Source organism: Pristiophorus japonicus, chromosome 24 (genome assembly GCF_044704955.1).
Source record: "Pristiophorus japonicus isolate sPriJap1 chromosome 24, sPriJap1.hap1, whole genome shotgun sequence".
NCBI lineage: Eukaryota > Metazoa > Chordata > Chondrichthyes > Pristiophoridae > Pristiophorus > Pristiophorus japonicus.
The window spans coordinates 26,299,694-26,315,891 of record NC_092000.1 but is presented as its reverse complement, the minus strand read 5'-3'; the positions used below and the strand labels follow the sequence as shown (position 1 = coordinate 26,315,891).

Genomic DNA, 16,198 nt, shown 5'->3' with positions numbered 1-16,198 from the left:
TTTCCCCGAGGCGGCTCAAGTTGTGAGGCGCCGGCCCCCGAGGGAGGTTCCGGGGTTTGGCGCCGATGAGGAATTCCGTCCGGACGGGGGTCAGTTCGGACGGGATCTCCCCACGTGCTTGAGCCTCCTCGATACACCTAACGGAGTCAGGGCCCAGAGCTGTTTTTAGCGACTCGATGGCATCGGCCGCGCGGCGGACGTTGGCAGAATTTAGGCGCCGCGCCAGCGTGACTGGCGCCATCCAGCCCGCTCCTCCGCCATCGAGCAGGTCCCTGACCCTGGTCACCTCACCAGCCACAGCCCTCTCTTCCGACCGCCACATGAAGCCTCGGCCGTGGAGGTACGGATTCCCGAGCAGCGGCTCCTGCAGGACGGCCGCCACTCCAGCCGGCGGAGAGCTGCGCTTGGTGGAGACTTTGTTCCAGACCCTGATGAGTTCCCTGTAAAAGACAGGCAGCTCCCGGAGGGCGGTCCTGGCACCCCCCAAGTTCACAAACAGGAGCTGCGTGTCATAATTGAGGTCGAGCTGCTGGCGGAAGAAATACCTCGCCAGAGCACACCACCTAGGAGGGGGCTCGACGTAAAGGTATCTCTGCAGGGTCTGAAGACGGAAAGTCGCGAGCTGGGCGCTGACGCACACCAACGACTGACCGCCCTCCTCAAGCGGGAGACTCAAGACCGCGACAGAGACCCAGTGCTTCCTGTTGTTCCAGAAGAAGTCCACCAGCTTCTTCTGTATCTTGGCGACAAACGCAGGGGGAGGGGTCAAAGTGACCAGCCGGTACCACAGCATTGCGGCCACCAGCTGGTTTATGACTAGCGCTCGACCCCTGTAGGACAGCACTCGGAGCAGTCCTGTCCAGCGCCCTAGGCGAGCGGCGACCTTGGCCTCCAGCTCCTGCCAGTTCGCCGGCCAGGCTTCCTCGTCGGGGCTAAGGTAGACTCCCAGATAGAGGAGATGGGTCGTGCTCCAGGCAAAAGGCCTGAGCTCCTCCGGCAGGGAGTCCACCCGCCACTGACCCACCAGGAGTCCGGAACATTTCTCCCAGTTGATCCTGGCGGAGGACGCGGCCGAGTAAATCTCCTGGCACTCACGCATCCTCCGCAGGTCAGCGGGATCCTCTACCGCGAGGAGCACGTCATCGGCGTAAGCCGAGAGGACGACATCCACGCCCGGCCCTTGCAGAGCCAGTCCCGTCAACCTCGTCCGCAAGAGGCGCAGGAAAGGCTCCACGCAAACGGCGTATAACTGGCCGGACATGGGGCATCCCTGGCGCACCCCTCTCCTAAAGCGAAGGGGCGCCGTCAAGGACCCGTTAACCTTAATCAGACACTCCGCGGCGGCGTACAAAAGTCGGATCCGGGCGACGAAATGCGTCCCGAACCCGAAAGCGCGCAGGGTTCCGAGCAGATAGTCGTGATCCACCCTGTCGAACGCCTTCTCTTGGTCGAGGGATAGGAAGGCGACCGACAGACCAGCCTCCTGGGAGCAATGGATGAGGTCCCGGACCAGATGGATGTTGTCGTGGATTGTCCGGCCCGGGACCGTGTATGACTGGTCGGGGTGGATCATGTGGTCCAGCACGGCACCAAGGCGAGCAGACATCGCCCTGGCGAAGATTTTGTAGTCCGTGCTGAGGAGGGAGACCGGGCGCCAGTTCTTAAGGAGGCGGAGATCGCCCTTCTTAGGCAGCAGGACGATGACTGCCCTGCGCCAAGAGAGGGGCATCTCCCCGGTCGCCAGACTTTCCCCCAGGACCCGCGCGTAGTCGCTCCCCAGGACGTCCCAGAACGCCCTGTGGAACTCCACGGTCAGCCCGTCCAGCCCCGGGGATTTTCCCCTCGAGAGCCGGGCGAGGGCACCGGTCAGCTCCGCCAGGCTTAGCGGAGCTTCCAGATTTTCGGCGCCCTCCGGGCCGACCTTCGGCAGGTCCTCCCACAAAACTCTACGCGCTTCCTCGCTGGACGGATCCGGAGAGAACAGGGCCCCGTAATATTCACGGACCCTGTTGTTGACGCCCTCCGGATCCGAGACGAGAGAGCCGTCGTCGGCCAGCAGCGTCAAGAGCTGCTTACGGACACTCTGCCTTTTTTCCAGCGAGTAGAAGAAGGGGGAGCCGCGGTCCAGATCCCGCAGGAACCGGATCCGCGACCTCACGAACGCGCCTCGGGACCCGACGAGCTGCAGGTCCTTCAGCGCGGCCTTCTTCGCTTCGTACACCGTCCGCAGGGCCGGGTCCTGGACGACTTGACCGAGACGGGCTTCCAGGTCGAGCACCTCTTTTTCTAGGCGCCCGACTCTGGCCGCCCGCCTCTTGGTCGACCCCCTCGCGTACTCTTGACAGAAGACGCGGACGTGAGCCTTGCCCACGTCCCACCATAGCCTCAAGGAGGGGAAGCCCCCCTGCTTCCTTCTCCAGTCGGACCAGAATCGACGGAACGAGTCCTGGAACCGCACGTCCTCCAGCAGCCGGTTGTTAAAGTGCCAGTACGCGGACCCCGTCCTCGCGCGGAGCGAAGCGAGCTCCGCCCACACCAGGTGGTGGTCCGAGCACGGCACCGGCCGCATGGAGGCCGCCGGGACGCAGGAAACGTACGCCCGAGACACGTAAAGGCGGTCGACTCTAGACCATCCAACTCCAGGCCTCACCCAAGTAAAGGCGCTGGAGTCGGGGTGGAGATTTCGCCAGACGTCCACCAAGTCGAAGGACCCGACCAGGTCCCTCAACTTCTCCATCGCCGTCATGCACTGCGGGGCACCGGAGCGGTCCCTCGCCTCGAGGGTGCAGTTAAAATCCCCCCCGAGGACAATGCAGTCGCCGACGTCGACGGAGCCAAGAAGAGCGGACACCTCTTCAAAGAAGCGCGTCTGCTGCGGGCCGGGATGAGGGGCGTACACGTTCACGAGATGGAGCGGCACGTCCCCCAGGCGAACCTTTACGTGCAGCAAGCGGCCTGGCACGGGCTCCTCGACCCCCAAGATCTCCGGCTGAAAATGCGGGCCCAGCAAGATGGCCACCCCACTTGAAATGGCGGTGAGGTGGCTCATGCGGACCTCTCCTTGCCATTCCAGGAGCCACGTGGCTTCGTCTCCCGGAACGGTGTGGGTTTCTTGCAGGAAGCACACCGCATATTTCCCCTCCCGCAGGAGCGAAAAATTGTCAAATCTACGGCGTGCCCCTCTGCCGCCGTTGATGTTGAGGCTGGCTATGGTTATCTTCATGGCAAAAGCATAGTGCAACCTCTACCTTAACCTATTGTGGGGGAGGGAGCGAAGTCTTTTGTTGAACTCCGCTCCCTCCGCAGCCCAGCGAGGAGTCCCTCGAGCTCGCGCAGCTCAAGGTGCTGCTCCTTTGTCAAGGGCCCGCCCGCGGCCAAGGTTTTAACGGCGGCGCGGACGGACCCCTTGATCAGCTCCGGCTCGGACCATTTTTCCAGGGCCAGTCGGGCTTGGTCGCGGCGACCCCGGCTCTGGGCCAAAAAGTCCCGGAGTTCCTTTGCAGGAACGAGGAGGGCCTCAGCGGCGGCCGCGAGCAGATCCACCGCCTCCCTGGCGGTGGTCTCTAGGTCTTCACCCGCGTCCCCCACCGAGTCCCCGTCCTCCTCCGGGAGGTGGCCGCCAGCAGCCGGCCCATCGACCGCACAAGGTACGGCAAATGAACCGGCCGCTCCAACCGGCCCTGGCACTGCCCCGATCCCACCCCCAGGATCGTCGGCAGAGGAGTCCCCACTGGGCTCTTTTAAAAATGGTGCCGGGTCGGGAAATGACAGCGGAAGGGGTTCCCCCTCCGCCCCAGGAACCGGAGAACAAGGAGAGACCCGGCCATAGGAAATCCCCAGGCCCTCCAAGTGCTCCAGCTCCAAAGTAAGGGGCGAGGGTGGGTGTTCCTCCCCCTCCCCGCTGCCACCCCCCGGCCCAGCATCTACAGTATCATTAAAATCAATTGTTTCATTCTCTGCCGGGTCGAGCAAATCCCGGGGGAAGTTGGGTAATAGCTGGGCGGGCTCAGGTTCGGCCTTTTCGGCCCCGCCCGCCTCGGTCCCCGGGACGCTCGACCCGGCGGCTACGCATTCTTCCACTGGCCCCACGCCCCCCACGACAGGCAGATCTTCCACGCCCTCCCCAGGAGGCAGCGGCTGGGCAGCCTCGACTGCCTCACCCTCCCCGGGGAAAGACTCCTCGCGCCTGCAGCGCAATTTGGGGGCGCTGGTGGGGGACGCGGGACACGCGGCGGGCACCGCCTCCTCCGCGGAGGGATGTTGTTCCCCCTCCGCCTCATTGGGGCGGTGCCTCTTTTTGTTCCTGGGGGCGCGCGGAGTCAGGGAGACCTCCATGTCTGCCGAGGCCTCCCGCTCCGCCCCCCCCTTTTCCTTTTCTTGCCCGCGCCTGGGCCCCTCTGTGGTGTTATTCAAGGGCCCGGGCACGGGCTCGGGGCACCCCGCGCTCGCCGGTGACTGGGTTGGGCTGAGCGCGGTGGTCAGACTTTCCGGCGCACCGAGGGGACCCGCCTCTAGATGTTTTTCCTTCTTCCGCGCCTTCTTTCCGCTCGGACGCTCTCCCTCCCCCCCGCCGGAGGCCCTGAAAACAAAGGCCTCCGACGATGCCCGCGCACCCATGGCTCCCGGCACGCGGACGCAACTAGGGGGAGGGGTGGCGGCGGCGCCAGCTATGGCCGCCTTCGGTGGTTTGGCGGCCTTGGAGGCGGGGCAGTTCTTGCGAACGTGCCCCACCTCCCTGCAGGCATGGCACCGCACGCCGTCCGACGTCCAGAAGACGCGGTAGGCAGTCCCCTCGTGCACCACATTAAAGTGCCCTTCTGTCAGGTCCTCCCGCGCCAGCCGGACAAAGAGCTGGCGGCGGAAGGAGAACACGTGGCGCAGGCTGTTCTCCCTGAGGCCGAGCGGTATGGGGTTGATCCCCGACCTTACCTCCCCCAGTTGGTGTAGGTGAGGGAGGAGGAGCTCAGCGGAAACAAAGGGCGGGACGTTTGACACGATGACCCTCTGCGCGGTGGCCTCGAGAGGATCCACCGGCAGGAACGTCCCGCCCACCGTGAGCCCCTTTTCAAGGGCCAGGGACACCGCCCGCTCCGACCCCAGGAAGAACACGGCCTTCCCAGACATCTTGGAGGCTGCGACAATGGCCGAGGGGCCGACTACCCCAGCCATCGCCCGCACGCACTCCTCGATGGTCATTGTGGGGTGAGTGTAGCTCTTGACCCCGTGTTTTTTCGTAATTAACCTAAATGGTGGCAGGGCAGCGGGTGGCGCAGGAGGGGCCGTGGAAGCGGTTGCCACCTGCGCATACGTCCTTGCTGGCCCTGCCACCGGCGTGGATGGGGTCGCCATCACGGGGTCCCTTTAAGGGCTACACCCACCCCAAAGTCACAGGCCTTAATGGTCTTAATTGGCCTCTTGTATAATGACTGAGCAGAGGAGCCCTTAATGAGGCACACCTCTCCCCTAGTTGGCAATTGGGGAGGGGCCTTGCTCCCTCTGCTCAGTTGTCTTAAATTGTTTGTTTTTTAAATTAAATTTGGAAGGAAGGGCTCTCAGAGAGAGAGGGGAGAAACAGAGTAACAGAGAAAAGAGAGAGGGGGGTGGGAAGGGGGGGGGGCTGCGAGGGCAGGTCTCTCGTCGCAGCTGTGGGTGGGTGCACTCCCCAGATGGCAAAACACAAAAGTCTTTGAGGTGGTCTTCAGGTGGGGGGAGAAGATGTCTTCACCTGGGGTAGCTGGAGCCACCAGGCACTCCTAACGATCCTTAATTGGGTGATTAATGAAAATCTTCAGCCTGGTAGCTCCAGCTATCCCAGGCTAGGCAATTGGGGGTGGGGGGGGTTTCAATTGTGGGGGGGGCCTAGTTGTAAGCACGGCCCCCACGCACACTACCACACACACACACACACACACACCCCCCGCGATGTTCCGGCCCTCAGTGGTCTTCTTTCCTCCCCCCACCGAAACAACAAAGTCTTTTTGGGAAATGCACCCACACCCACCTGTAGAATGTAGAGTCTCCCTCCTTCCACACTGGATGTTGTTGTGGTTTTTCCCCCTCTCTCCAACTCTTTGCAGAATGATAAAGTTGTAAAAGTTTTCTGTTCTCTTCCTCTCCCTCTGGATAAAAGTTTGAAGGTGAAGCCCCTTCCTTCCTTCTATTCCTGGGCTGGTCTCAGGGCTCTCCAGGCAGGAGCTCAAGTTGATTGCTGCTCTCCTCACTGCTCACAGCTCCTACTGCTCCACGATTGGTTCCTTGTGCATGAATGACAGAAGGATAGTTTGCAGGTGAAGTAGGTAATCAGGAAGGTGAATGGAATGTTGGCCTTCATTGCGAAAGGGATGGAGTACAAAAGCAGGGAGGTGTTGCTGCAACTGTATAAGGTATTGGTAAGGCCGCACCTGGAGTACTGCGTGCAGTTTTGGTCACCTTACTTAAGGAAGGATATACTAGCTTTGGAAGGGGTACAGAGACGATTCACTAGGCTGATTCGAGAAATGAGGGGGTTACCTTATGATGATAGATTGAGTAGACTGGGTCTTGGAGTTCAGAAGGATGAGGGGTGATCTTATAGAAACATTTAAAATCATGAAAGAGATAGACAAGATAGAGGCAGAGAGGTTGTTTCCATTGGTGGGGGAGACTAGAACTAGGGGGCACGGCCTCAAAATACGGGGGAGCCAATTTAAGACCGAGTTGAGGAAGAATTTCTTCTCCCAGAGGGTTGTGAATCTGTGGAATTCTCTGCCCAAGGAAGCAGTTGAGGCTGGCTCATTGAATGTTTTCAAGTCAAAGATAGATAGATTTTTAAGCAATAAGAGAATTAAGGGTTACGGGGAGAGGGCCGGTAAGTGGAGCTGAGTCCACGACCAGATCAGCCATGATCTTATTGAATGGCGGAGCAGGCTCGAGGGGCTAGATGGCCTACGCCTGTTCCTAATTCTTATGTTCTTATGTTCTTATGTTCATATAAAATTCTGACAGGACTGGACAGGATAGATGCAGGAAGAATGTTCCTGATGTTGGGGAAGTCCAGAACCAGGGGACATAGTCTAAGGATAAGAGGTAAGCCATTTAGGACTGAGATGAGGAGAAACTTCTTCACTCAGAGAGTTGTTAACCTGTGGAATTCCCTGCCGCAGAGAGTTGTTGATGCCAGTTCATTGGATATATTCAAGAGGGAGTTAGATATGGCCCTTACGGCTAAAGGGATCAAGGGGTATGGAGAGAAAGCAGGAAAGGGGTACTGAGGGAATGATCAGCCATGATCTTATTGAATGGTGGTGCAGGCTCCAAGGCCGAATGGCCTACTCCTGCACCTATTTTCTGTGGCCCCAAGTTTCGGCCCGCGCCGAAAATGGCACACCTCCGAGCTGGACGCTTGTTCTTCGCGCCTAAAAGTGCGCTAAAAAAAACCTCCGATATTCTCCGGCTCCTCGGAGCTTGATCTCTGCTTGGCGCGGCGCGCTCTTCTCAGCGGGGGGGGGGGGGGGGGGGCGGAGCCAAACACTCGCGCCGATTCTGTAAGTAGTGGGGGGCGGGTCCAATTTAAATGAGCCTTCGTGGTGCCGGCAACCCTGCGCGTGCGCGTTGGAGCGTGCACGCATGCGCAGTGTCAAACAAACATTGGCACTCGGCCATTTTTAAAAGGACTCGGCTGCCGTCGAGACACTGACGCCGCCCCTTAAGCGTGGCCGAATGGCCTCAAGCACCATAATGAGCTGCGTGTGTCCTGTTTTGATTCTTCGGCTGCCGGTCAGCCACTGACGCCGCTGCTATCTCATGGCCGAATGGCCTTGAGTCCGTCCGGTGTTGCTTCTTCGCGGCCAGCCACGAAGAGAATGAAGGCCTGCCTCAAGCACCGCAGCTCAGCTTAAAGGCTGCTTGCTGCCGCTGCCGTCGAGACACTGACGCCACACCCCTGCCTGTCTCCAACATGAAAGGCCTGCCTGAAGCACAGCAGCTCGAAGGCTGCTGCTATTTCACACAGGTAGGAACATGGTTTATTTAATCTTTTCTTTGCTTATAAATTTTTATTTAGGTTGGATTTATTTGTATAATATTTGTATAAGTATAACTAAGGATTGATTGTAGAATTTAATGACTTCCCTTCCCCCCTCCCCCCCTCCCCTCCCCCATTCCCTACGCCTAATTTGTAACCTACGCCTGATTTTCTAAAGTGTAGACAAGGTTTTTTCGAGCATACAAAAATCTTCACTTACTCCATTCTAAGTTAGTTTGGAGTAAGTTTTCAATGTGGAAACTTTGAAATCAGGCGTCAGTGGCCGGACACGGCCCCTTTTGAAAAAAAAATTCTGTTCCAAAGTGAAACTGTTCTAACTGACTAGAACTGGAGCAAACTAAATGCCAAGAATTCCGATTTCTAAGATACTCCGTTCTCAACCAGTTGCTCCTCAAAATCAGGAACAACTGAGGCCGAAACTTGGGGCCAATGTTTCTATGTTTCTATCCTCTCTGTATCTACCCTGTCAAGCCCTCTCAGAATCCAGTGTGTTTCAATAAGATCAGCTCTCATTCTTCCGCACTCCAAGGAGTATAGGTCCAACCTGCTCAACCTTTCTTCATAAGACAACCTCTTCATCTCCGGAATCCACCTCGTGAACCGTCTCTGAACTGCCTCCAATGCAAGACGGGGCAACGGGTGGGCTCTGTGGCTCAGGCATAACACTCTCTTCACCTGCCTCATCTTCTCCACCATGGCCAGATGTCGATGGTCCCTTGACGGCTGTCCCGCTCATGGCTGGCCATCTGCAAGCAGAAAACAACAGAGGTGTGGTTAGCAGCAGGGGAGGGGGCATTGGACATGTACATGTAAAGGGGCTAGGCCACTTCATATTCGGGCTCCATGAAGTCACATTAGCCACATGATCCCCCAAACCCCTTACTACCCGAAGTGGGCTCGGCACCGACCCCGGCCACTGTCCCATGATGGCTGAGACCCGTTAATCAACATCAGTTAAATCCAGCAGTTGTGGCGGCCCCCTCTCCTGTACGGCGCTGCTCACGCCTGTTGTGTGAGAGCTTCGCCTGCTATAAGAAAAATAAGAAGGGTTCAGCAAGGTGCACCTCCTGTTGTGCCACATACGCCTTCCATAGTTCAATAGCCGCCACTGTGTGGATGTGCAAATGTCTTCACTTCAATCTGTGTGGATGTTGCATGAGGTTTTTGACCGATTGGGATGAGGTGAGAGGTCGGTAGCATAGCGGCTCAGGGTCATGTTTATGAAACGCATATCAGCAGTGGGAGGAGGGTTTACAAGGATTAGGGAACAAGAGGGTATGTGCCTGGGTTTTTATCTGGTTTTTGCCTCTCCCAGGAGATCACATGGCTCCGGTTGGGGTAGAGTGTAGAAGGTTTCAGTATAAGGGGCGTCGCAGTTGTGTGAGGCGGACTGGTTGGGCTGGGTGCTGTTTACCTTTCCGCCATTGTTTGTAGCTTTATATGTAACCTTCAGGGCTGCTGACCGAGGGCCATGTGGCTCTTTGTCGGCCGGCGTGGACACGATGGGCTGAAATGGCCTCCTTCTGCGCTGCAAATTTCTATGTTTCTATCCTGAATTCAGAGGCACTGGCTGGAGAAGTGAGCCTTCACCTTTCTGATGCATTCTGTAACCCTCGTCATGGCCTGCAAGACATTGAAATACTTCACATTCATATTGGAAGGATAGCAGGCATACATAAATGTGAAGGGTACTCACCCTGATGACCCTCGTAAGGTCATTGAACTTTTTGCGGCATTGAGTGCCAGTTCTGACCACCGTGTCTGCCAGGGACACCTCCTGTGCAATCTCATGCCAGATGCGTTTAAAGATCCTTGGCAGCGGCCTCCCTCCTCCAGCCAGATACAGTGATGCCCACCTCCTTTCCATTGCCTGCACTAAGGCCTTGGCAGCCTCTGATGAAAAGCTCCTGGCACGCTGCCTGCCTTCCTGCTGCTCCATCTGTGCCCTAGTCCCAGAAGTCGGCTGGGCCATCTGCGTCGGGAAAACTAAAACATACCTGCGCATGCGCAAAACGGCAACCTTTCTTAACGTTGTGATTTTTGGCTCAGGCGCAAAAAGTGTGTTGTGTAACGCCTGATTTAGCGCCTCCGATCATAGATCCTCATTTTTTGCCAAAATTTCCAGTCAAGGGCGCAAACTTATTTCAGGCAGTATTGGGACCGTCCCACCGCCATTAAGCCCCCCGAAATCAGTAAAGCCGAAAATCCAGCCACTAGCAGATTAATATATGTTACAGGAGACAAAATAAACTCCAGGGGGCTGAAATTGCCCCCCCTACCTCGCTCGAAACAGGCCGCACGTACCCCATTTCCATGGTTTTTACTGTGGCTGTGGTTGAGGTCGCCTCTTGAGCGAAATTCCACTCTTTGTTGTTTTTTAAAATTCCAATCCGGAAGTCGCTTTTACTGGGGGCGGTGACTACACTAGCGGGGTGGATACGGGCCGATGAGTACACCAGAGGGGTGGATACGGGGTGGTGATTACACCAGAGGGGTGGATACGGGGTGATGAGTACACCAGAGGGGTGGATACGGGGCGGTGATTACACGAGAGGGGCGGATACGGGGTGATGAGTACACGAAAGGGGCGGAAGTTGGGGGTGGTGCGGAGTGACCGCCGCGATGATGTCATCACGGCGCTGCGTCACCATGGCTCTCCGCTTCACTTAAAGGGGAGAGCCTCCACGCTTTTAAGACTTCGATCCACTGGGCCACCACGGAGCGTGTGGGAGGGGCCAGCGGCCTGGCACCCAAATCCGGGGGCATAATTGTCGGGCCCGACATGGCAGTCGGCGACAAAAAAAACCGTAGCGGCAGTGCGTACCGCCCCTTTAAGGGAAGCCGCACCCCCGTTGCAGAAGGCCTCAGCCTCACTGGACCACCGGAAAAACAGGTTTAGGCACAGCCGGACGGGCCGAGGATTTTCAGAGTGGAATTTCGGCTTTGGCAGATGGTGGTGGGGGGGGGGGGGAGAGCGGGGATGGATTGGCGGTGTGCATGGTGATGACGCGCTTACCACGGATCGGCAGCAGTGGAGCGGTAAGGGGGGGATCGGGGAACCACCGGCAAACCTCGGAATGGCAATCCATGAAGAGTCGGTGGCCAGTCCACTCTGCAGTCTGGCTACCGATTTGCGATGGTAACAGGCCTTAAGGAGAGGGGGTTTTGATGTTAATATGTGTTGGAGGAACAGCTGTGCAGAGTGGCAGAAAGGATTTGTATGATACAATGGAATGATCATGATGTTGTAAATGTTTTTAATGTTGAATAAATTGTAACAAAAAAAGTGGGTAGCACTCTCACCTCTGTGTCAGAAGGTTTGTGGGTTCAAGTCCCACTCCAGAGACTTGAGCATAAAATCTAGGCTGACCCTCCAGTGCAGTGCTGAGGGAGTGCTGCATTGTCGGAGGTGCCGTCTTTCGGATGAGACGTTAAACCAAGTCTTCCCTCTGAGCTGAATGTAAAAGATCCTACGGCACTATTTTGAAGAAGAGCAGGGGAGTTCTCTCCGGTGTCCTGGCCGATAGTTATCCCTCAATCAACATCACTTAAAAACTGGTAATTTTTTTATCGTAGCTGCTTGTGGGATCTTAACTGTATGCAAATTGGCTGCCGCCTTTTCTACATTACACTTGAAAAAAAGAAGTACTTCATGAGCTGTGAAGCACTTTGGGACGACCTGAGGTGATGAAAGACGCTATATAAATGCAAGTCTCCCTTCTGTCACTGTTGGTGCAGAGTCGAGGAACCTGTGCTGTCGCTTGATGCTGACAGGTGGTGCCTGAAATTTAAAAAAGTGTCCTGTTCCCCAACACTAACAACCCTAACTTAATGAGCACTGAATGCATTAAAGAAATCATTTAAAATGTTAATTAAAGTAATTGTTGAATTCAGGCAGATCTATTTCCTGCACAACGTGCTCCAGAGACATGGTTTAAATTATTAGGGGAAAGCACTGAAGCCAACAGAATAAATGGGTTTCAAGAGAACTCAAATGTTTTTGGCGAGAAGATTGAGGGATGCAGTGATAGGGTAGGTAAATTATGTTGCAATCAATGAAAATACATAACCTTGGCTTCCAAATGCCTTCTTCCAGTTTCATAATATCCCTACCCAAGGACCTGGATCCCATAATTCCTCCCGCCCCAATCCACCAAAATTGTCGTTCACTTAAGGTAATGCTTCATCAATTAAACTGACCGATAATGCTTTCAGAAAACAAGGTGAAATTAAAGGGTGATATTATCAGAAGAACAAGCTCATAAAATAAGTCCATCAGTGAGTCTCCTTGGTAACTCTCCCTTTGGACAATCCAAAAAAGCAAATTATTCTTTGAATGGGGAGAGATTACAAAATGCTGCAGTGCAGAGGGATCTGGGAGTCTTGTATATGAAACACAAAAGGTTAGCATGCAGGTACAGCAAGTAATCAGGAAGGCAAATGGAATGTTGGCCTTTATTGGAAGAGGGGAAGAGGTTTCTCCTCATCTCAGTCGTAAATAGTCGACCCCTTATTCTGAAACTATGCCCCCAGTTCTAGATTCCCCCATGAGGGAAAACATCCTCTCTGCATCTATCCCGTCAAGCCCCCTCAGAATATTATATGTTTCAATAAGATCACCTCTCATTAAAAGTATAAAAGTAAGGAAGTCCTGCTACAACTGTACATGGCGTTGGTGAGACATAAGAACATAAGAAATAGGAGCAGGAGTAGGCCCATCGAGGCTGCTCCGCCATTCAATAAGATCATGGCTGATCATTGATCTCAACTCCACTTTAGCACCCAATCTCCATATCCCTTGAGACCACACCTGGAGGTGGGGGCCCAGGGGCAGCACGGGCCAGCCCACACTGCGATGTGTGTGCGCACTAGGTCCGTGCAGCAGAACGGTCTCCAGTCGTCTTGGTTAAATCTTGCCGCTGGACCAATACCTAGCTCTGTCGAGCCCGTGTGGTGGCTGGTGTGCAATGGCCACCACATGTTATAAAAAACCATGCACGGACATCTTTCACCCTTCAGGATGTAGTTCGGGATCCCAAATATCATTGAAACACCTGTGAACTCATCTGTTCTCGGTGTGGAAGCAAGTCATCCTTGTTTCGAGGGACTGCCTATGATGACTCCACCCCACCAGAAACCATGTGATCTCCTGGGAGAGGTAAAAAAACAGTTTAAAAATCTAGGCAATTTAAGGAAAAAAATCTGGGAAATTCCTCTCCGATCCATCTAGGTGATTGTAACTAGTCTAGGAGACCACTCTGGCCATTAAATTCCCTGCAGTACCCACTATAAATATGTGAAGAGAAAAAGATTAGTGAAGACAAATGTAGGTCCCTTGAAGTCAGATTCAGGTGAATTTATAATGGGGAACAAAGAAATGGCAGACCAATTGAACAAATACTATGGTTCTCTCTTCACTAAGGAAGACACAAATAACCTTCCGGAAATACTAGGGGACCGAGGGTCTAGCGAGAAGGAGGAACTGAAGGAAATCTTTATTAGTCAGGAAATTGTGTTAGGGAAATTGATGGGATTGAAGGCCAATAAATCCCCAGGGCCTGATAGTCTGCATCCCAGAGTACTTAAGGAAGTGGCCCTAGAAATAGTGGATGCATTGGTGGTCATTTTCCAATATTCTATAGACTCTGAATCAGTTCCTATGGATTAGAGGGTAGCTAATGTAACCCCACTTTTTAAAAAAGGAAGGAGAGAGAAAACAGAATTCTCAACCGGTTAGCCTGACATCGGTAATGGGGAAAATGTTAGAATCAATTATTAAAGATGTAATAGCAGCGCATTTGGAAAGCAGTGATAGGATCGGACCAAGTCAGCATGGATTTAAGAAAGCAATATCATGCTTGACAAATCTTCTAGAATTTTTTGAGGATGTAACTGGTAGAGTGGACAAGGGAGAACCAGTGGATGTTGTGTATTTGGACTTTCAAAAGGCTTTTGACAAAGTCCCACACAAGAGATTAGTGTGCAAAATTAAAGCACATGGTATTGGGGGTAATGTATTGACGTTGATAGAGAACTGGTTGGCAGACAGGAAGCAAAGAGTAGGAAGCAGGCAGTGACTAGTGGGGTACCGCAAGGTTCAGTGCTGGGATCCCTGCTATTTACAATATACATTAATGATTTAGACAAAGGAATTGAATGTAATATCTCCAAGTTTGCAGATGACACTAAGCTGGGTAACAGTGTGAGCTGTGAAGAGGATGCTAAGAGGCTGCAGGGTGACTTGAACAGGTTAGGTGAGTGGGCAAATGCATGGCAGATGCAGTATAATGTAGATAAATGTGAGGTTATCCACTTTGGTGGCAAAAACAGGAAGGCAGAATATTATCTGAATGGTGACAGATTAGGAAAAGGGGAGGTGCAACGAGACCTGGGTGTCATGGTACATCAGTCATTGAAAGTTGGCATGCAGGTACAGCAGGTGGTGAAGAAGGCAAATGGCATGTTGGCCTTCATAGCGAGAGGATTTGAGTATAGGAGCAGGGAGGTCTTACTGCAGTTGTACAGGGCCTTGGTGAGGACACATCTTGAATATTGTGTACATTTTTGGTCTCCTAATCTGAGGAAGGACATTCTTGCTATTGAGGGAGTGCAGCGAAGGTTCACCAGACTGATTCCCGGGATGGCAGGACTGACATATGAAGAAAGACTGGATCAACTAGGCTATTTTTCACTGGAATTTAGAAGAATGATAGGAGATCTCATAGAAACATAAAAAATTCTGACGGGATTGGACAGGTTAGATGCAGGAAGAATGTTCCCAATGTTGGGGAAGTCCAGAACCAAGGGTCACAGTCTAAGGATAAGGGGTAAGCCATTTAGGACCGAGATGAAGAGAAATTTCGTCACTCAGAGAATTGTGAACCTGTGGAATTCTCTACCACAGAAAGTTGTTGAGGCCAGTTCGTTAGATATATTCAAAAGGGAGTTAGATGTGGCCCTTACGGCTAAAGGGATCAAGGGGTATGGAGAGAAAGCAGGGATGGGGTACTGAAGTTGCATGATCAGCCAATATCATATTGAATGGTGGTGCAGGCTCGAAGGGCCAAATGGCCTACTCCTGCACCTATTTTCTATGTTTCTATTCTGCAAGAGGTGATCTCCATCGCAGCCAGAAACAAATCCAGCTTTCGCTTGAAGGAATTCAGTGAGTCTGCATCCAACACATGGAACGGCAGCTTGTTCCAGAGGGCTACTATTCTCTGGGAAAAGAACCACCTCCTGACATCTAACATAGATCTAGCATTATACAACTTAAATTTGTGACCTGGTTCTGCCCAACCAATTGGAATAAACAGTCAGCTGGAACACTGTCTATTCCCTTCATTATAAACCTCAATCATATCCCCCTAAGTCTACACTGCTCTAAGGCAAAGAGTCCCAACTCTTTTAACCTATCTTGATAACTAAGATGCATTAGACTTGGAATTAGTCTGGTGGCCCTGTTCTGCACCCTTTCCAGAGCCTCAATATCACACATGTGAGGCGACCAAAACTGGACACAGTACTCCAAGTGCGGTCTGACTAAGGTGTTGTATAAGGACAAAACAGTACGCCTCGTCTTATACTCCATTGTCCTATGGATACACCCCAACATCCTATTTGCTCTAGCTATCGTGGCACATCATTGCTCGTGTACCTTTAAGGATGTATGCACTAGAATGCCCAAATCTTTTTCTATCTCCACTATCTTTAATGGCTTTCCCTGGAGGGTGTATGAATGTTGAACATTTGCCCTGCCCACGTGCATAACACCGCACTTATCTAAGTTAGTCTTGAACCCAATTTCCCAACACATTAAGACCTGCCTGAATCAAATGAGCCTCTTCTACAGTTCTAGCACTCGCTCAGATCTTGGTATCATCGGCAAATTTGTAAATTGTGCCGCCAACCCCTGAATCCATCATCATCATCATAGGTGGTCCCTCGAACGAGGATGACTTGATTCCACACCAAAAGGGATGAGTTCACTGATGTTTCAATGGAGGACCTGATATTCCAGTCCTGAACACCAGGGGTGGAAGATGCCTGTGCGTGGATTTTTTTAACGTGTGGTGACCGTTGCACATCAGCCACCACATGGGCTCGACAGAGCTAGGCCTTTATCCAGTGGCAAGGGTTAACCAGGACAACTAGAGACCTGCTCTGCCTGAATCC

At 53.5% G+C, this 16,198-nt stretch overlaps 1 protein-coding gene across 1 annotated transcript in view; it reads left to right on the top strand.

The window, feature by feature from the left end:
- Positions 1–8,434, top strand: part of LOC139237850 (protein Niban 1-like) — a 186,296-nt gene extending 177,862 nt beyond the window's left edge. The window contains exon 8 of the mRNA XM_070867074.1: positions 8,408–8,434. Within this exon, the coding sequence (XP_070723175.1) occupies positions 8,408–8,434 (27 nt within the window). The remainder of the gene's footprint in view (positions 1–8,407) is intronic.
- Positions 8,435–16,198: the final 7,764 nt, after the last annotated feature.